This window comes from Ornithorhynchus anatinus, chromosome 9 (assembly GCF_004115215.2).
Source record: "Ornithorhynchus anatinus isolate Pmale09 chromosome 9, mOrnAna1.pri.v4, whole genome shotgun sequence".
Lineage (NCBI taxonomy): Eukaryota > Metazoa > Chordata > Mammalia > Monotremata > Ornithorhynchidae > Ornithorhynchus > Ornithorhynchus anatinus.
In genome coordinates, this window is record NC_041736.1 from 14,492,477 (window position 1) to 14,511,272 (window position 18,796).

Consider the following 18,796-nt stretch of genomic DNA (forward strand, 5'->3'; position numbering starts at 1 on the left):
TGTTGGATTTCTGACAATATTTAATGTCACAATTACTAACCATTTCATAAGATATCATAATTAAATCCAATCTGCCTCTTTCCTTTTTAATGCACTAAAGTAAGATGTTTTCAGTGTAATTAGTTATCTATTTCATAAACATTTGTCAGGAAGATCAACAATGGGCTTAACGACTCTAGAAAGGTAAAGGATCCTGAAGCTTACAGAAGGGTTAAACTGCTTTGCAACCGCCCCCATGAAATTTTAAAATTCATCCCAGAAATTAATCAAAACAGAAAGTTCACAGGGACCAACTTCTTAACCCTGTTCTTTGTACACTCATTACAAAGTCCACTGGTGGGATACTCCTTAACCCCCTTTAACATGACCTATTTAAGTGCTCCAAGAAGCTGTAAGTAATAGTTTGATTAAATGTGGCAAAAAATAAACAAGACTGTAGGAACAGATTTTCACCCAAATCTTTTGTTTCTAGATATGTAAGAATCTTCATCTAAAGCTTCCTATCTCACCTTGTCTTCACACCTGACTCAATACCTTGCCTGGGAAGCTCCTTGAGGACCAGGAACATACCTACTGTCTCCCAAGAGCTTAGTACAATTGTCTATATACAGTAGGCACTGATTGATTCTGGCATAAGTGGTATATTAGGAAAGGACTCTGACAGGAACTGTTTGGGGGAGTTGAAACTGGACTGAATTTGGGGGAAGAAGTTTAGGTAAGCATTTGTTGAGTCTGAACATTGACGGTCCAGGTACTCCACTGTTTAAAATATACTTTGCTAAATAATAGCTGATTTGGAGGGCAAATGTGATATACTGAGACAAGGGAATGCCACGGAGGTGCCAGGAAGAAAGAGAAAAGGAATTGAAATGATTTAGTCTGGAAAAAAGACTGCTAAGGAGGACTTAATAGCTGCCTCATAGTACCTGATGGGTTTTTATGAGCATTCTGGCCAGTAGTTCTTCATGTCCAAAATGGTTCTCAGAACAAGTAGATGTGAAATTAAAGCAGGAGACTTTGATTGGCCATAAGGAAAAACTCTTTGCAGGTTGATAAGTACTGGAAAGGCTACCAAGGGAAATTGTGGGATCACCATCTTTGGAGATCTTAAAGAACTGAATTAGAATTGAAATGTTATAGTCATTTATCTTCAGTCAGGCAAACACTGGCCTAATCTTCATTCTGGCCTAGCTGGAGTTGAAGATCTCTAGAAGTCTTTACTAGATTTATCCTGCAACTGCCACCCCATCGCGGTTTCATTTATACCTAATGTGTTGTCGCCTGGCGTGTAGAAAATAAATGCTCCTATGTGATCCATTATCAATGAGAAGTATTTACTGAGTGCTTTCTCTGTCCAGAGCACTGTAATAATAGCTATGGTTATTTGTTAAGTGCTTACTCTGTGTCGAGCACTGTTCTAAGTGCTGGGGTAGATCCAAGGTAATCAGGTTGGACACAGTCTAAGCCCACGGGAGTATAATAGTTAGTAGACACTATGCAAACTGACACTTGTTTCACCTTCTAGCTTTTTCAATTGCATTTCTTCACCCTTATTTTCCTCATATCCTTGCACAAACAAGAAGCAGTTCACGAATGATTTATTTTTAAGGGTTTGACGAGACCTTTCCCCCTGGTTTCTTTTGTGGTGGCAAGGCAGGAAAGAGCAGATTAACCTCCCGAAGTCTGGGGAAATAATCAGACATTTTAGTATATTGCACTAGTTAGGTGGTTTCCTTCAGGTGGAGAATGCATAATGAATCCACATCAGGAGCACAAGTTGTTCCTGGCCTTTGCTCCCTGCTGCCATCTCTGATGTGGAGTCAGTAGGCAGCAGCCTGAAAGTATAATATGTGTTTTAATACATGGATTTGCTGCTATGAAAATCCTAATACAAACATTAGCACTCAGTATGATGATGCAGATTTGGTACGATCCTCAGAGGATTTTAGGTCAATAAGACATTATTCTGACATCTCGTGGCAGATTTAATCAGACATTGGTTTGTTTCGGGATATTTAAAGGTGACCTGTAAATTTTTTTTTTTTTGCTTTTTCTTAGCCTACTAAGCCTACTTAGCCTATAGTCCTATCTGCCTTGTGTTCCATATAGCCAGGCAATCAATGTGTAATCACTTTTCAAGTTACCTTTCTTTTTTAATGTCAGATTCCCCACATAGTCACAGATCTCTGCATCTGGCTCCGATGGTGCATTAGAGCTAACCCAGATCTCTACTGGCACATGGTAGTGCCCCAGGCAGATAGGGCAGGAGAAGGAGGAGGGGCTCAGGGACTTGAATTTTCAATGTTTCAATTAGATGCAATCCCATCCAGAGCTCCAAGAACAAGGAGGTAGTAGTATTGAGATAATGTCAGTAAATAATTTGATAAGAATTTTGTGTGTGTGTGTTTGGTTCCCGAAGCAATGTTTATAGCTTGGCAAAATGGCTTCATCAGATGCATTTGGTCCTCACATTTATAAAAAAAAAGGTTTGCACAATTCAACTCCATCTGAATTGTTTGCCATTCCACTCTCCTTTGTGAGCCAGCCACATTGTCCATAGTTTGGTTTATATGATGGGTGTATGATAACATCTTGAGCTTTCCTAGTGCTTCTTTATTTTCCCAACTCTTTTTTTCTGGGGAAGCTGCCTTGGAAATGAAAGGTGCATTCATGTTCCCCTTTCTCATGCTCTTCTAGGGTACTTATTAGAGAAACATGACTTGGAGATTTTATAAATGGAGTGATTTGAAGGTCACCTTCCAGGGAGGATCACTCCAGTACTGTAGTGTAGCTATGTGAAATGTTAGAAGGAAGGAAGGACCCTCCAGTGCGAACATGCAGAAGACTGCTTGCCTTGGTTGGAAGCTTTTGAACAATAAAATGAATAAAAGGTGAACATTTGGGGGCAGAGTTAGACAACGAGTATAGTAGTTGGATTTGAGAGCACTGTTTTAATTGGGGCCATTCTGGCACACTATGAAAAGTACATTATGGTATCCTCCGAAAGGAAAATGTCGGGGTTAATACATGAACTGTGACAGTCCCAGGAGGAAGGTGGCAATACTCAAATTAGGTGGGAAGAGAGGAAAATTGAATTTTCTCTTCCATATTAAATTTCCTGTGTTAGTGAGGTAGTTTTTGTAAAATGTTGGGACAACAACAGAGAGAATGCATTTTTATTATCATTTATATTATAATTTTTCTTAGTACTGTGCTAAACCCTGGGGTAGAGTCAAGATGATCAGTTTGGACAAAGTTCCTGGCCCACATGGAATTCACAGTCTAATTAGTCTAGTCTGCCGTGTGACTTTGGGCAAGTCATTTAACCTTTGTGCCTCAGTTCCCTCATCTATAAAAAATGGGAATTAAGATTGTGAGCACTATCGTGGGACAGGGACTGTGTCCAAACCGATTATCTTGTACCCATCCCAGCACTTAGAACAGTGCCTAGCACTTAGTAAGCACTTAACAAATGCCATAATTATCATTATTGTTATTATAATCATTATCATTATTATTTTTCTTTTGCAGTATTCTAAGAGGAAAATCTGAGTCTGGGGGAAATAGTATCTACATCTTGTTTCTGCAAGCCAGTAATGTGACTTCTGAATCGCAAAGGCTGGGGAGTTGTTAAAAAATGCTAGATAAACTCAAACAACTTTGATTACTAGATCATAGGTCTATAGATAAAAGGTATTCAGCTCACACTTTTTCTTTTACGGTAATTGTTTCTGTTTCTCTTCTTCAGCTCAGCTGTTCACCAACTGTTCCACAGCCTTCTTTGCAATTCACTGGTTGTCTGCATTGGCTTCCCAGTGTAACCCCATCCTGTTCGTAATTGCCCATTTCATTGATACCATGGCCTCTGTGCCTGGCTGCTTTTGGTGCCTCAGGAGACTTGATTAGGTCAACCCTCCCCGGCCCAATCTCCTTCTGTCCTTCCATTTCAGAGCAGAAGCTCTGTGTATAATGGTGTGAGAGGACCCTGCACTTAAAGAGAGGGCTCTGTAAAACTTTCAGCAGAAATATAGGTTGTGCTGCCCCAAAGGTTACAAATAAGCTTTACAGGTTAAAACAACATGTATACCAACCCCAACCTGATATCTTTACCTGAGGCAATAGAAAAGACAAGGCACATAATTCTAGGGATGGTGAGTGTTTTTTACACCAGTGATTTAGTAATTTAAAACAGGAAAAAATTCCATATCCACATTTAAAAATCACAGCTTCCAGCTCCTCCCACCTCCCCACCCCCCATGAGTTCCCTCTATCTCTTTTCCCTCCACATTGCCAGGATTACATGCTGTGTCCCATGCTGGTCACCCAGTGAAATATCGTTAATTAGAACCCCGTTAATTAGAACCCCAGTTCACAGAAATGGTCTGTTTTGTGATGTTCCTCTTTATAAACATCTTTGGTGGAAACCTGTGTTCTCAGTAAAACAGGGCAGTTTTGTTCAGATTCCAGCTTTCCTTTCCAGCCCATGTGAACCTGAACAGTGCCAAGTAAAGCTAGTTTTTGGGGGGTTCCCCTCTACACTTGCTGAGTTATGGAAATGTTAGCAGTGATAGCAATTTCCCTCACGACTCTGGGACCTTTCTCTTTGGCACTAGCTTCCAACAAGTGGCTATAGCAATAAACGCTGCTGGGTAATCCATCACTTGCCACTAGTTTTCCCACTTTCCCGCAGTACAGGGTGAGTTATACATATCTACAGTAATGGCTACATTATAGTTATTCTCCCTCCTTTTCTTGAATATTTGACCATCATACCCCTTATAGAACCTTCCTTGGCTGGCAGTGGGATTTGCTCCCGAGGAAAGGGCAGTATTTTCTCTTTTGGATCAACCTTCTGCTTTTCACTTTTAGGCTTCAACAGAAGCAATAGCTCAACAGCATTCATGAGTCAACTGACACTTCCCTTATTCAGGTGGCCTTAAAATGATGTTAATTGAGATTACACTGTAAAAAAAAAAAGACCACTTCAAAGTTCTCCTTTTGAAAGATCTGGTTCCCAAAGTAGTCTTGCTATGGCCAGGCACCCGAGGTAGCTCAGGAAATGTATGAAGGTAGTAATGGTGATGGTGATGTTTTCCAATATCCTGTCAGAACTTATGGAATAGAGATGGAGAAATGAATGAATGGAACAAAAAAATTTGGAAAATAGAATCAAGAGAATGATACACATTAACTTAGAGTAAGTGTTTTCCCAAAAAGTCTCTGTTTGGAGAGGTTAGGGAGTGGTGATCTAATTATCCATTTGACTTCCCTACTGCTGGCATAGTTCTATAATTTTACACTCAAATTTACACTCTTTGAATCACTTCTGTATTGTTCTGTATTTAGTCACTAGACTTCTTCATTCAGCCTCACCCCAAGATCTTTTCTGTCACTGTCTCTTCTGTCCTTTTTGTGTGGCTGGTGAAACTCATAACTGGCATAGAAGTTTGTCACTCCAGTAATATTTCACTGGGTGACCAGCATGGGACACAGCATGTAATCCTGGCAATGTGGAGGGAAAAGAGATAGAGGGAACTCATGGGGGGGTGGGGAGGTGGGAGGAGCTGGAAGCTGTGATTTTTATATGTGGATATGGAATTTTTTCCTGTTTTAAATGCTCTGAGCGTGAAGGGAGATGAGTCTCTTGCAAGTAGGTGTGACTCCTATTGCATTCACACCTATGTCACATTAATTCTGGGACCAACATGAGTGGCATTTATACTGATACAAATCCCTTCTGAACAGATGAAAGGATTAAAGTTTAAGTATATTTGTCTATCTTTTCATAAACCTTCAGGAGATAAACTAATTTCTGATTAATCTGTTCTAAATAGATGTATGAGAAACATGGTGTGTTTTTTTCTAAAAATCCAATTAAAAGGAAATAATTAATAAGCTGTTACTAATTAGACAACAGTTCCCTCGAGTCTCCAAATTTAGAAGCACCTAAGCTTCTTATAGAAAAGGTTAGTTTTCAGGTAATAGGCACTCCTATAATAAAATTTATGAAGTTGGCATCTGATTGTCAATTTTTCAAAAACTCTCATCCTCATCGCCCCCATGAGCATGATTAGCATATGCAGAGCACCATAGTTAGTGATTGGGAGAGTAGGCCAGAAGCAGAGAGTGTGGTCCCCATCCTCAAGGGGCTAAAAATCAAACCGGGGAAATGAAATAGGGAGACCAGAAGGAAAAACCATGTTGTTACAGATAGAAAGACAAATGCATCCAGATGAATTCAGTGTGCATATCTGCAGTGGCTTTAAAGCCAATTTGGGCAAAACAGATGAAGTCATGAGGTCAAGAGCAGGATCTGAATACATACTGAATGATCTCCAGTCCTATGCTGGGACCATTTGCTAAATCTCCACACACATATTCAAAGACATCCTTCGTTCCCTGAGTTCAAGTATAGTCCTACTTCCCATCCCAAACTCAATCATTTATAGGATGCTTCTTTCCCCTTCACACTCTGCTTGTTGTCCAATAGGGGGACCTGTTGCTAGCTGCTTTAATTCCACCCTGTATCCACTTCTGCCAGGCACAGCTGGCCCCAACTCCATAAAAGTTGGCACAGATAGCTTGACAAAGTCAGAGGCCTTCCCAATTAATCCCTCTTTTCCCCGGCTCTCTCTCTCTCTTCTGCATCTGTGCACTTGTATCTGTGACCTTTGGGCATTTGATATTTGCCCCACCCTTAATCCCACAGCTCTTAGGTACACATCTATAAATTACATCTTGCAAATTGTTTATATTAATATCTATCTCTCCCTCTATTATGTAAGTTTGTTGTGGGTTGGGTCACACCTGCCAACTCTGTTGTCTCTGGGAGTTCTGCTTGCGGACTTCCATTTAGTTAAAATGATTTTAACATTTCTCTTAAATTCAGTCTGTTTTTATTCAGTTTTAAATGGATTTTAAGATTTGGAAATATATTTCTAGATAATTCCCTAAAAGTTTTAAGAGAGGGTAAATGATCATTCACTTGCAGGCCCTTTGAGATTTTGAAGGCATTATTTGAATCCAGTAAAGCAGAACCAATGAACGGTTAAGGATGAAAACCTATTCACATTGGCACTGTGTCTTATCTTACACTGTGGGATCCAGATATTTCAAGGGTCCAGATCAGGGTATAGTAATGAAAGCCCTCCAGAACCCAGAAACCCAGAGAGTTATTTACTAAGCAGTACATTTGCATCTGTCAATCTTAGTTGTGCAAGTAGAGTAGTGAGCCCATTTCTGTCGTTGCCTACATTTACTCCTTATGATACATTAGTCATTTTGGGAGGAATGTTTTAGAGGGGCAGCGTGATCTGGCATATAGAGCATGAACATGAGAGTCAAAATGACCTGGATTCTAATCCCGGCTCTGTCTTTGTCTACTGTGTGAACTTGAGCAAGTCATTTCACTTCTCTGTGCCTAAATTTCTTCGTCTGTACAATGGAGATTAAGACTGTGAGCCCCACAAGGGACATAGACTGTTTCCAACCTGATTACCTTGTATCTACCCTGCTATAGTGTGAAGGGGAAAGAAGCATCCTATAAATGATTGAGTTTGGGAGGCAATATACTGTGGCATCAATTCCTGAAGGTGGAATGTTTAGTGAATCCATTCTGGATTTTTTTGTTCCATGCTAGATGTTTTCCAGTTTACTTTACCCTTTTGCCCTGTATTCATCACAAAACTTCATTGATAGTTTCAATGATGGCCTTACTTTTAAAATCTGCCTCAACAACTCTGTCCTCATTCCACGAGCAACATTGTTAAGGCTTGTGCCACAAACTGTCAGCAAAAGAGCTCATGTTCACAGGAAATAAAATCCCTCAGAATATATGGAACAGTCTTTAAATTTAGATTAAATAACTAGTGCACGACCATAAAATCCTATTTATACCTAATGGAACTGCACTTTCATGGAAAATATGATTATATACTTAGATAGGAGAAAACATGCTCAAGGTCACTGAATCACAGCTGGTACAACACAGAAAATCTTTCAGTTTGGATATAGATCTCAAAATCTAGTTAAATCCCAAATATTTCTCAAAAATGCAGTGTTATATTTTCAATTCCATTATTTCTGCTGTAGTGTCTGCTGAATACTGTCCGATTCTGACATTCATTGACATTTGGGCTATGCTAAATGGTCAGTGTTGGTTATATTCACATTACAGACAAATGGAAAAGTGGCAGGCCAGCCTTTTTTTTAATCTTTTAAAAATGATATTATTAATTGTGCTACCCAAGATATAGAATATAGTGACAACGTTGTTGATGGAAATCTTTGCCCATCTCTAGTATTTATCTTGTGCAGACAGGCACATAACTGTGGTTCTCTCAGACTGAAATCAATCTATAGCACTGTCCTGTTTAAGAAGCCTGACGTCCAGTGTGGGTGTTTCAAAAGCGCAGTAGTTGGCATGTCAGAGGTCTTGTAGGAGTGCACAGGGACTTGATGATGTTCTTGGCCTGTTGGGAATGAAAGGGTTTCCCAGAGGATCATAATTCAGTAAACCTTATGGAATGAATGAATGAGCACTTAGTGTTTATTGAGTATGTACTCTGTGTAGAGCACCGTACTATTGATTGAATGGATGGGAACCATTTCCTGACAGTAGTTTCCCTATTCCTGGTTGCAGAGAATAGTTTGAACAAGAATTGATCCTAGTACACAGCCTTGCCTTACTCCACTGAAGCTGGGACATACAGCTGACAAGGTTCTCTCCAATTCTGCCATAGCAGTCCTGATACTGTGGAGCAGTATCTTTTCAGAACAGCTCGTTGTGGGCAGGGAACGTGTCTCCCAATTCTGTTACATTGTACTCTTCTTAGATGATTATTGTTGATGCTTTGCTGGTTTCACTTCAAGTAGTTCCCTGTTTTCAGAGTCACATTCAATAAACCAGTCCTGGTGTGTTTTTCCTCAAAGAATCTATAGCCTCAAAGGCAGCCTGGTGAATAGAGACACTCGATCCATGGTCACATTGGTTGAAGTGGGGTTCTTGGCCGTAATGGAGTTGTTTTGCAGTATCTTGCATATATTTTCATTCTCCAGGCATTTGACAGTTAGCTGCCAATGTGCTTTGGCTGTCTCTATGTGGTACATTGACTTTATCATTAATGAAAGTTTCGAGCATAATAGGAAATGATGAGGTCAACATTTGGCATCTAACAAAGCAGCACAATGTGAGTATCCTTCAGGTTTCACTGTGGGAGGGTGATATAATCAGGAAGGTGCCACTACTTAGATTTGGTTGCATCCAAGATGCCTTTCTCTTAGTAACAAAAAGCATCAGATCTGTGGTTAACAAATACAACATTGCAGCAAAGGGCAATCTCTACATGCATGCAATCCTCAAAGGATGTCAATCAACCCAAGCATGAGTCTTATTCACCAAACCTGATAGGATCTCCTTGACTGTAACACACTCTTCTAACCAGAAGGACAGATATATAAATATCAATCAATGGTACTTAATGCTTACTGTGTTGAGAACGCTATAAAGTGTCTGACAAAGTACAATATGACAGAGTTGATAGACATGTTCCCCACTGACAAGGAGCTTAAATTCTAGATTTCATAAATAAAATCTCTGTCTAAATTCCACTTTTCGAATAGGGAACAGATCCTAGAGTTTGATTACCATTGAGTCTCAATGAATAGTCATTTTAGTTTTGAAAATACCAAGAAGATAACTCTTATTCGGACTGTTTTGTTTGCTATGAACTCAATAGACTGTGGATTGTAGACTGTTTTCCCTCTAGACTGTAACCTTCTTGTACGGAGGGAACGATTTACCAACTGTGTCATATGGTACTCTCCCAAGCCTTATAGTGTAGCGTGCTGCACATTGTAGGCAATAAACAACATTGATCAGTTGATAGTAAAGACGTCACAGACTAACTGCATTATATTCATTGCTGTACACTCATTACTATTGCCTTTATACAATATAATAGTTTTTCTCTACACTATATAAAAATAATGTAATTTTCTAATTGTCTGCAATTAAAGGACCAGTTCATGTTTAGCAAAAGTATTAGAGGTGAAAGTTCAGTGTCCTATGAAAGGTTTCCCAAACCATTTAGTACTACTTTTGAATATATTTGAAGTATTTGAATATATTGCTTTGATGAAATTTGATTTTTTTAATGTTCATTTCAGTGAGCTATCCTTAATGGCTTTCTATCATACTTCTACATGGAAGAAATCAGCAACTCAAAAATGAGGGAGTCAGATTTAAAACAAATTAAATTCCAAAGCATTCAACATAGCCAGTGACTGAAAAACATATAATTTTTTCAAGAAAGATTACATGTAAATTATTGCAACCCAGGGGCACTAAAACTGATGCATTGACCACTAACGTACAAAACTGGAATAGCAATTACAGTTCCTCTTAGGAATCGTGTATAAGTGCTGAGATAGGAACTCAACTCTAAAGTAAGTGTACACACTCTTAGATTTTTCAGAATTGGGTTCAGTGCACATCACAAAAAGCATTAATGGCAGGTTTAATGTTTTTCATACAGCAAATCTAACTTCTGGTTGTGCCCGTGCAGTACAAACTAATATGTAGATTTGGCCACTTTTCAGCTAATTTGATTACTATTAAAACAACCTACTTGGGTATCACTCTCAGAGAGCAGAAACATCGTCAACAGTATCTGTTGATTGCAGAGCACTGAGTGACATAGAAACCTTAAAAAGAAATAAGACACAGTTTCTGCCTTGGAAAGTATTGCAATCTAGAGATTATAATTACCTGTTTTAACTAATAATGTTGGTATTTGTTAAGCGCTTACTATGTGCCGAGCACTGTTCTAAGCGCTGGGGTAGATACAGGGTAATCAGGTTGTCCCACGTAAGGCTCACAGTCTTCACCCACATTTTACAGATGAGGTAACTGAGGGACTGAGAAGTTAAGTGACTTGCCCAAAGTCACACAGCTGACAAGTGACGGACCTGGGATTAGAACCCATGACCTCTGACTCCCAAACTCATGCTCTTTCCACTGAGCCATGCTGCTTCAGTGTGTATGTTCTTCAAATTAACCAAATCCCCACTTCAGTTTATGCTTTGTGGACCCAGACCAATTTTGGGCCAACACCAGAAAACCATGTTCAGGTGAAATTAACTTTTCTGGCTACTGTATTGTGTTATACCTTAATTCAACCTGTGGCAAATCACTCCCTCAGACACTGATTCCTGCTTACAGTGAGTGGGCTGTCTTCATGCCCCAGCTATTTGCAGATTATTCATTCATTCATTCCAGCGTATTTATTGAGAGCTTACTATGTGCAAAGCATTGTCCTAAGCGCTAGGGAGAATACAACAATAAACAGACACACAGCGTATTCAGAAACCCTGACATCACCATTTGGATTGAGAAATCTAACCACCTCAGACTTTTCTAGTCCTGCAGTCTCAGCTTCCACCTGTCTTCTGGCCAAGGATATCCTCAGCTGAGTTTTTAGATGCCAGGCTGACAGGGGGTCCCCGTCAGCCACACCTGACTTGAGGTATCAGTTTTAATCCAGCAGTGAGTACGGTGCCTGGTACTTAGTAAGTGCTTAACAAATACCACAATTATTAATTTCTGCATAGCCAGGACTAGGCTGCTGTAACCTCCCTGAGGGTAAGGGATCAGGTCTACTTACTGTATTGTACTCTCCCAAGTACTTAGTACAGTGCTCTGCACATGTAAGCACTCCAAAACACCACTGATTGAGTGAAAAACACTCAAGAAGCAGGAAAGCAATGAGCCACATCACCTTCCTGATATCTACTCTCTCAAAATAGCGATCTATCTGTGGGTCCTGCTAAATTGGGATAAGTTTCAGGGACCACAGCATAGACTGTTGAGGCTGTGGATTCATGGTATTTGTTGCCCCATGCAATATGTCTGGTGGAGAACCACCATCCCAATACAGAGAGGAGAAATTTGGCAAAATCTATTTTAAAATACATTCAATCTCAGCATTTTTCATTCTCAACAGATGAACACAGATTCTTTCCCATAGCCTGTGCAGATGGATGTTTGTGCCTTTGTTCTCTCGGTATCCTGTACTCTGAGGGGTGGCATGATATCACAGATCTCCTTACCCTGACCTTGGATGTTTTGAGCCCCATCTGTAGTTTCTCATTTCACAATTCCTTTAAAGTTGCCTGTACATTTCCTTTGAATCACCACATACAGGGAATCCAAAAAGACTTCACCACTTCATTCTTCTGGGCCTTTTTCTGTCAGCTGCTTAAAATGAGTGGTATTGATCCTTAAAAACCAAAAATATTTTTGCAATCCTTGTTGGGCACTTCTGCTGCTTCTGTACCCAAGGACGTTCAAGGAATTGTGCAATTTGAATGGTGCAAAGGGATTGCTCTGTCCTCCATATCCATGGGTCTTTGTGAGCTTGCCCAAATGTATAATCTCTTCCTGTGAGACCAGCGGGCTGAGGTTGAGTTGGTCCAGAAAGGTAGGCAGGGAATATGTCTACCAAATCTCTTATATTGTACTCTCCCAAGCATGAAGGAGAGTGCTCTGCACACAGTAAGCCTTCAATAAATGCATTTGATTGATTGATAACTGTTAAGCTTTCAATAAATACATTTGATTGATTGATAACTGTCCCATCCAGTCCTGTAGGTCTCCCAGATTGAAAAAATGATCTCAGTCCCATCGAGGGGTAAAGTAAATCCCTAGTCTTAATTCAAAGGCACAGATACTTGGTTTACATTAATTTAGAAAGTACTCAGCTCACTGCAAAGGAAAAAATAAATCTGTCCTTTTTGCTTATTTAATAAGCATAGAATCATTGATTATTTAGCTACCCTTTGTATTACAAAGGGTAAAAAGGTCAGCTCTTTCTGATGTAACCAGGATTTGTCAGTAACATGGGTTATGTTTGTGTATCCCTCCAAACAATTCCCTATTTGGGCTTTCTGTTAAAGAAATAGTCATCTCTATCTTGGGGTATCAAAGCTCCTTTTCTTATGTTTTGCTATTAGGATCTTTCATTTTATGGCAACTTTTATATCATAAAAGGATATAAAAGCTAGAGAAATAAAATAGCAGGGATGGGAAGGTTAGGTTTGGTTCCTGACTACATTAAGCCTAATTGTATTACCCTTTTATATTCTTTGCCATTCAAAGACTTTATAATGAAAGGTTGAACATATTTTGAGCCTCACAAGTGAACCTGATCCATAAGGAGATAATAATCCCGACTCTTAGGTAAGCTGAATATCTACAAACAGAAATAGGGATACATGTACATTATCCTCTCTTGGTTTAAGTCCAGGAAAGTCCTTAACATGTCTCTCTTCACTCCAGTCCATACTTCACAATTCTGTCTGGATCATTTTTCTCTGAAATTGTTCAATTCATGTTTCCCCTCTCCTCAAGAACCTTCAGTGGTTGCTCGACTACCTCCGCATCAAACAGATACTCCTTACCATAGGCTTTAAAGCACTCAATGACCTTGTTCCCTCCTACATTATCTTGTTGATTATTTTTTAAGATATTTGTTAAGCACTTACTATGTGCTAGGCACTGTTCTAAATGCTGAGGTAGATACAAGCTAATAAGGTTGTAAACAATCCATGTCTCACATGGGGCTCCCAGTCTTAATCCCATTTTACAGATGAGCTAACTGAAGCACAGAGAAGTTAAGTGACTTGTCCAAGGTCACACAGCAAACAAGTGGTAGATCCAGGATTAAAATACAGAAACTTCTGACTCCCAGGCTTATGCTCTAGACACTAGGCCTTGCTGCTGATTTCCTACAACAACCAAATACTCACAGTTCAGTCCTCTAATGCCAACTCACTCATTGTACCTCAAGGTTGCCTATCTTACCACTGACCTCTCACCCACGTCCTTCCTCTGGCCTGAAATGCCAGAGGCACCCTCCCTCTTCATATCTGACAGACCACCACTCTCCCCACCTTCAAAGTCTTATTTAAAGCACATCTTCTCCAAGAGGTCTTCCCTGACTAAGCTCTCATTTCCTCTTCTCCCACTCCCTTCTGTGTTGCCCTTACTCTTGGATTTTTACCCCTTCTTCATCCCTCCCCCAGTAGAACAGGAATTATGTATATATCCATAATTTATTTATATTCATTTTTGTGTCCCCCTCTGGACTGTAAGCTTGTTGTGGGCAAGGAATGTATCTACCAGCTCTGTTATATTCTACTCTCCTAAGCACTTAGTATAGTGCTCTGAGAAGTAATGTTGCTTAATGGCTAGAACATGGGCCTGGAAGTCAGAAGGATCTGAATTCTAATCCTGGCTCCGCCACTTGTATGCTATGTGACCTTGGGCAAGTCACTTAACTTCTCTGTGCCTCAGTTACCTCATCTGTAAAATGATGAGCCCTATGTGGAACTGGGACTGTGTCCAGTGTGAATGTCTTGTATCTACTCCAGCACTTAGTACAGTGTGTGGCACATAGTTAACACATAACAAATACCTTTAAAAATAAATAAATATGATTGATTGACCAAAGAAACACAGTATAGAATAGGTATATTACAACACATCCCATGAGTGCTTTTTTAATGCCTATACATATAAGCAATGCTTTCCATTTCTGTGTCGGTTGCGAGTTTGATGTAGCAAAAGTGGGCAAGGCTTGGGTTAGTGGGATGGTGATGGTAGGCCCGACTTTGCTAATTTGTGTAGGTAGGATAAGATGCCGTAATGATAGTGTGAGCAGTGGTAACAACGTCATGGCTGCTATTCTGTGAGTGACACTGTGTGTGTGCATAAAGAGAGAAGAAGAAAAAGTGGGAGAGAAAGGGAAGGCTTTGTGAACTAAGGCAGGTTTGGCCAATCTGAAACTCACAATTATGAATTGTTGCTGAAGTGATAATCTTGTAAGAATATCTCTCTTTCTGCAGGTAGGGAGATCATTTGGATCCTGCCCTTAGCTACACACCAGTTCTCACATAATCTTTCAGATTTTTGAGTAATGATACATATTAAAAATACACACTGAGATTCCAATACGATTCATTCGGTCAATCGTATTTATTGAGCGCTTACTGTGTGCAGAGCACTGTACTAAGCTCTTGGAAAGTACAATTTGGCAACAGATAGAGATTTTTGACATTTCAAAGGCTTTACCAAATGCTCTCGGGATAGGGGATTTTGGCCTGGAAGCATCACGTAAATTACAGTGGAATAAATGTAAAATTTAGCTCGAGGCTACCTGCCATATGGAAAACGGTGTACAACCGTTTCTTTCGGTTTGTCCTTCATTAGCCTTTACAACCATAGTGTTCACAGTAGCCGCCTGCTGAAGAAAAGAAGTGTCAGAGGAGTCATTTTTAGCTCATGTGACTCTCTGTGAAGCAACTAGTGGGTCAAGTGAACTTTCATAACCTTGCATTAACGCATTAACATTGAACTGCTTTTATTGCTGCTCTTCAGGAGGTGACAAAGAGCAGCCATGTCACCATCTCAAGCAGCAGGCAAAAAATCAGTCAAAACAAACCAATGGCCCCGAAAACAACTCCAGCCAAGGGCCTTGAAACAGAAATGATAACTAGTCCCAGATGAACACATTTCAAAAGACAGTCACACGGAGACTAAAGCCCTATAACTCCCTTTCTCCTTCCGTCTCAGCCAGAATCTAGACCATCAATGTCTCTTCACAATAAAAACCAGCTGCATTTCTCTTCAAAGTATTTCGTGTTGTGTTTTTAAGTGTATGCATAAGAATGAAACTATGGAGGTTTAATTAACATGTCTAAAGGCCCTTTGAAGTCTTGGATGAAAAGTGCTATGAAGTGCAAAGTATTATTCCCCAGTATCATTATAATTCGTTTATTAAATTCAATCCTTTATGCAAGATCATCTTTCTAATGCAGGTCTCCGATCTTGAGAAATGGAACCAGACAACCTCCCACCTCAATCAGCACGTCCAAGAAACAGGTAAAATGCCTCTTGCCATTGCATTCATCTTTAATAAGGGGTTGGTAAATTTTTTCCCCAATAATATCCTAGATTTGCACTTAACGAGCTTGTTAACATCACAACAAAGAATCACCTACTGTGTTAGCAGTTGCTTAATTCCCCTCCCCAACCCCTCCAAAAGCCTCTGCCTATGAGGAATTAACACCTCAGTTTCAACATCTCATTCTCTCTGAGGATTAATTAATTCTTCAGTATTGATCTGCATATAATATGTGGATCAATGGTAATCTGTAAAAGGTGCCAAAACTTTCAGGTAGCCCTTAAAAATGCACAATTGGGGGCTCTTTTCCAGAAGCATTTTGGGCATGAACCAACAAGAATGCAAGGCTTTGGAGTCAGAGGTCATGGGTTCGAATCCCAGCTCTGCCACTTATCAGCTGTGTGACTGTGGGCAAGTCACTTAACTTCTCCGTGCCTCAGTTCCCTCATCTGTAAAACTGGGATTAAGACAGTGAGCCCTACGTGGGACAACCTGATTCCACTGTGTCTACCCCACCGCTTAGAACAGTGCTCTGCACATAGTAAGCGCTTAACAAATACCAACATGATTATTACAACTAAAATGTCACTTTTTTCCATGGCCTATATGTAGACTATCAGGCACATGGGGTCACAGTCAAGATGAGACCATTGTCTAACGTGAGGGGAGAGAATATTTGACCTCTTGCATTATAGACCCTTCAAGAAAAGACTCAAGTGCCAAGGGGAAATGATATTATGGCACTGCAGTATTTGAGAAAAGAGCTCCTTTGAGGAGCAAAGAATGGAGTAACAGCCATGTGAGGACACAGTTGAGGTGGGAGAATGGGCAAGGGTGCTGAAGGCAGAAAAGAGAGTGTAGCTAGCTAACTTCTCCCTTTCTCAAGGCCCAATCCCATTCCCTTCCTGGTAACCTATGTACTAACCTATTCCTCTCATCCCCTTCCCTCCTCCTCTCCTCTACTGTCTGCTTCCTAGTGCCCTCTGGAGCCCATTACTACTCCATCCATGCCACAGACTTTCCACCTTGACCCGTAAAAGCAGAGATTAGGGTTTGGGAAAGATTAGGGACCAGCTGAATCAGAGAAGTTGGGGAGGGAAGACGGGGTTGGGAAAAAAAGAAAAAACTCCAGGAGAATGACAAGCCGGAGAAGACACTTGAACCTGGAGAAAAGCAGCAAACAGCTGAGGGGCTGTTGGGGTGAGATAGGAGTGGAGAATGGGGAGAAGATGAAGCTATCTGGGGAAGCAGTTTTCTTCAAAAATTCAAAATGCCCCCTGGATCTTTCCATATCCCTTCCTTTTTTCTCTGCTCGGTAAGCAGCCACTTGAATGGAAAGAGCATGGGTCCAGGACTCAGTCTCAGGCTTTGCCATTTGCCTGATGTGTGACCTTGGACAAGTCACTTAACTTCTTTGGGCTTTGGTTTCCTCACCTGTAAAGTGGGGATAAAATACCTGTTTTTCCTATCTCTAAGACTGTGGTCCCTAAATTAGTTGGGGCCTGATGTAGCTTAGTGGAAAGAGCACAGGCTTGGGAGTCAGAGGTCGTGGGTCCTAATCCCACCTCTACCCCTTGTCAGCTGTGTGACTTTGGGCAAATCATTTAACTTCTCTGTGCCTCAGTTTCTCATCTGTAAAATGAGGATGAAGCCTGTGAACCCCATGTGAGACAACCTCATTACCTTGTATCTACCCAGTGCTTGGAACAGTGCTTGGCACATAGTAAGCACTTAACAAATGCCATGATTACTATATATCCCAATTCTTAACACATAGAAAGCTCTTAATAAGTACCATCATCGTTTCATTATTTTCCCCAACTCACCTTCCCCCTTTTTAGCCATTATTTTCCCCAACCCACCCTAAACTCTCTCCCAAATCCAACCAGTTATTCATTGTTCCTTTGGGGCCCAATCTCTGTCCCTACCCTACTTCCCGTTGGCCACTTAGGACTTCAAAGAACTGAACGCTCCAATGTAAATGACCTACTACTGCAAATCTCAGCTGGAGGGTCTGTACATCTTTTGCATTATGAAATGCTTCTGTACTGCATTTATAATTGATAAGAGCTACCCAATTCGTAGACTGAGTAACATAAAACAGTGACATTCACTCTATATGTTGTCAACCAATAAGTTGTTGACTGTCTGAATGACTGACACACGATCAGGAGTGACCAGAGTGAGGATATAGAGCAGTTCTGTCCTAGCTATGGGAACAATGTATTCCGAGTCTAAATCAACACAAGATTCTTCATAATCCAGTCCCAGAAAGCACACAGGCTACAGTTGATAAGAAGATTAAAATAGCTCTCAGAAGTTTGCTATTTACACAGAGATAATGGGCATAATGAGCTATTTATCAGGTCATTCTAGATGCTATTAACTGTAGTTTGGATATTCCAAATGCCATTTAACCATCATTTTGCCCTGAACTATCTTCTAATTTAAATCTGGATTGAGATTTTCCTGTGCTGGTTGATTTAAGGGTTTCCATGTGCAGAAACTGACAACCTAGAGAGAATTATTTTTGTCATTCTTGCCAAGAAAACCTGCTCTCTAAAGGGGGAAATCGAAAAACCTTGTCGCTTTCTTTTCCATTTGCAGTCATTGATACACCTGAAGATGAAGAGATCCCAAAGGTTTCTACGCAGTTTTTAAAACAGCAGTTTGAGAAGACAGCCCAGGAAAAGAGTCTGCATTCTGGCAAAGACACTGTAACTCCAGCCAAGCAGATTAAGGTCTGTGATTTTTACAGGGTGAATCAGCCACATACTCTAAGCTGGATAAATGGGCTTTCAGATCACGTTGTTTCAGACACCCAAGTGATTTTA

At 40.3% G+C, this 18,796-nt stretch overlaps 1 protein-coding gene across 2 annotated transcripts in view; it reads left to right on the plus strand.

Moving 5' to 3' along the window:
• Positions 1-18,796, plus strand: part of XIRP2 (xin actin binding repeat containing 2) — a 178,802-nt gene that overhangs the window by 144,520 nt on the left and 15,486 nt on the right. For both annotated transcript variants that reach the window (XM_029072564.1, XM_029072562.1), the window contains exons 6-7: positions 15,877-15,940; positions 18,570-18,703. In XM_029072564.1, the coding sequence (XP_028928397.1) occupies positions 15,877-15,940; positions 18,570-18,703 (198 nt within the window). The remainder of the gene's footprint in view (positions 1-15,876; positions 15,941-18,569; positions 18,704-18,796) is intronic.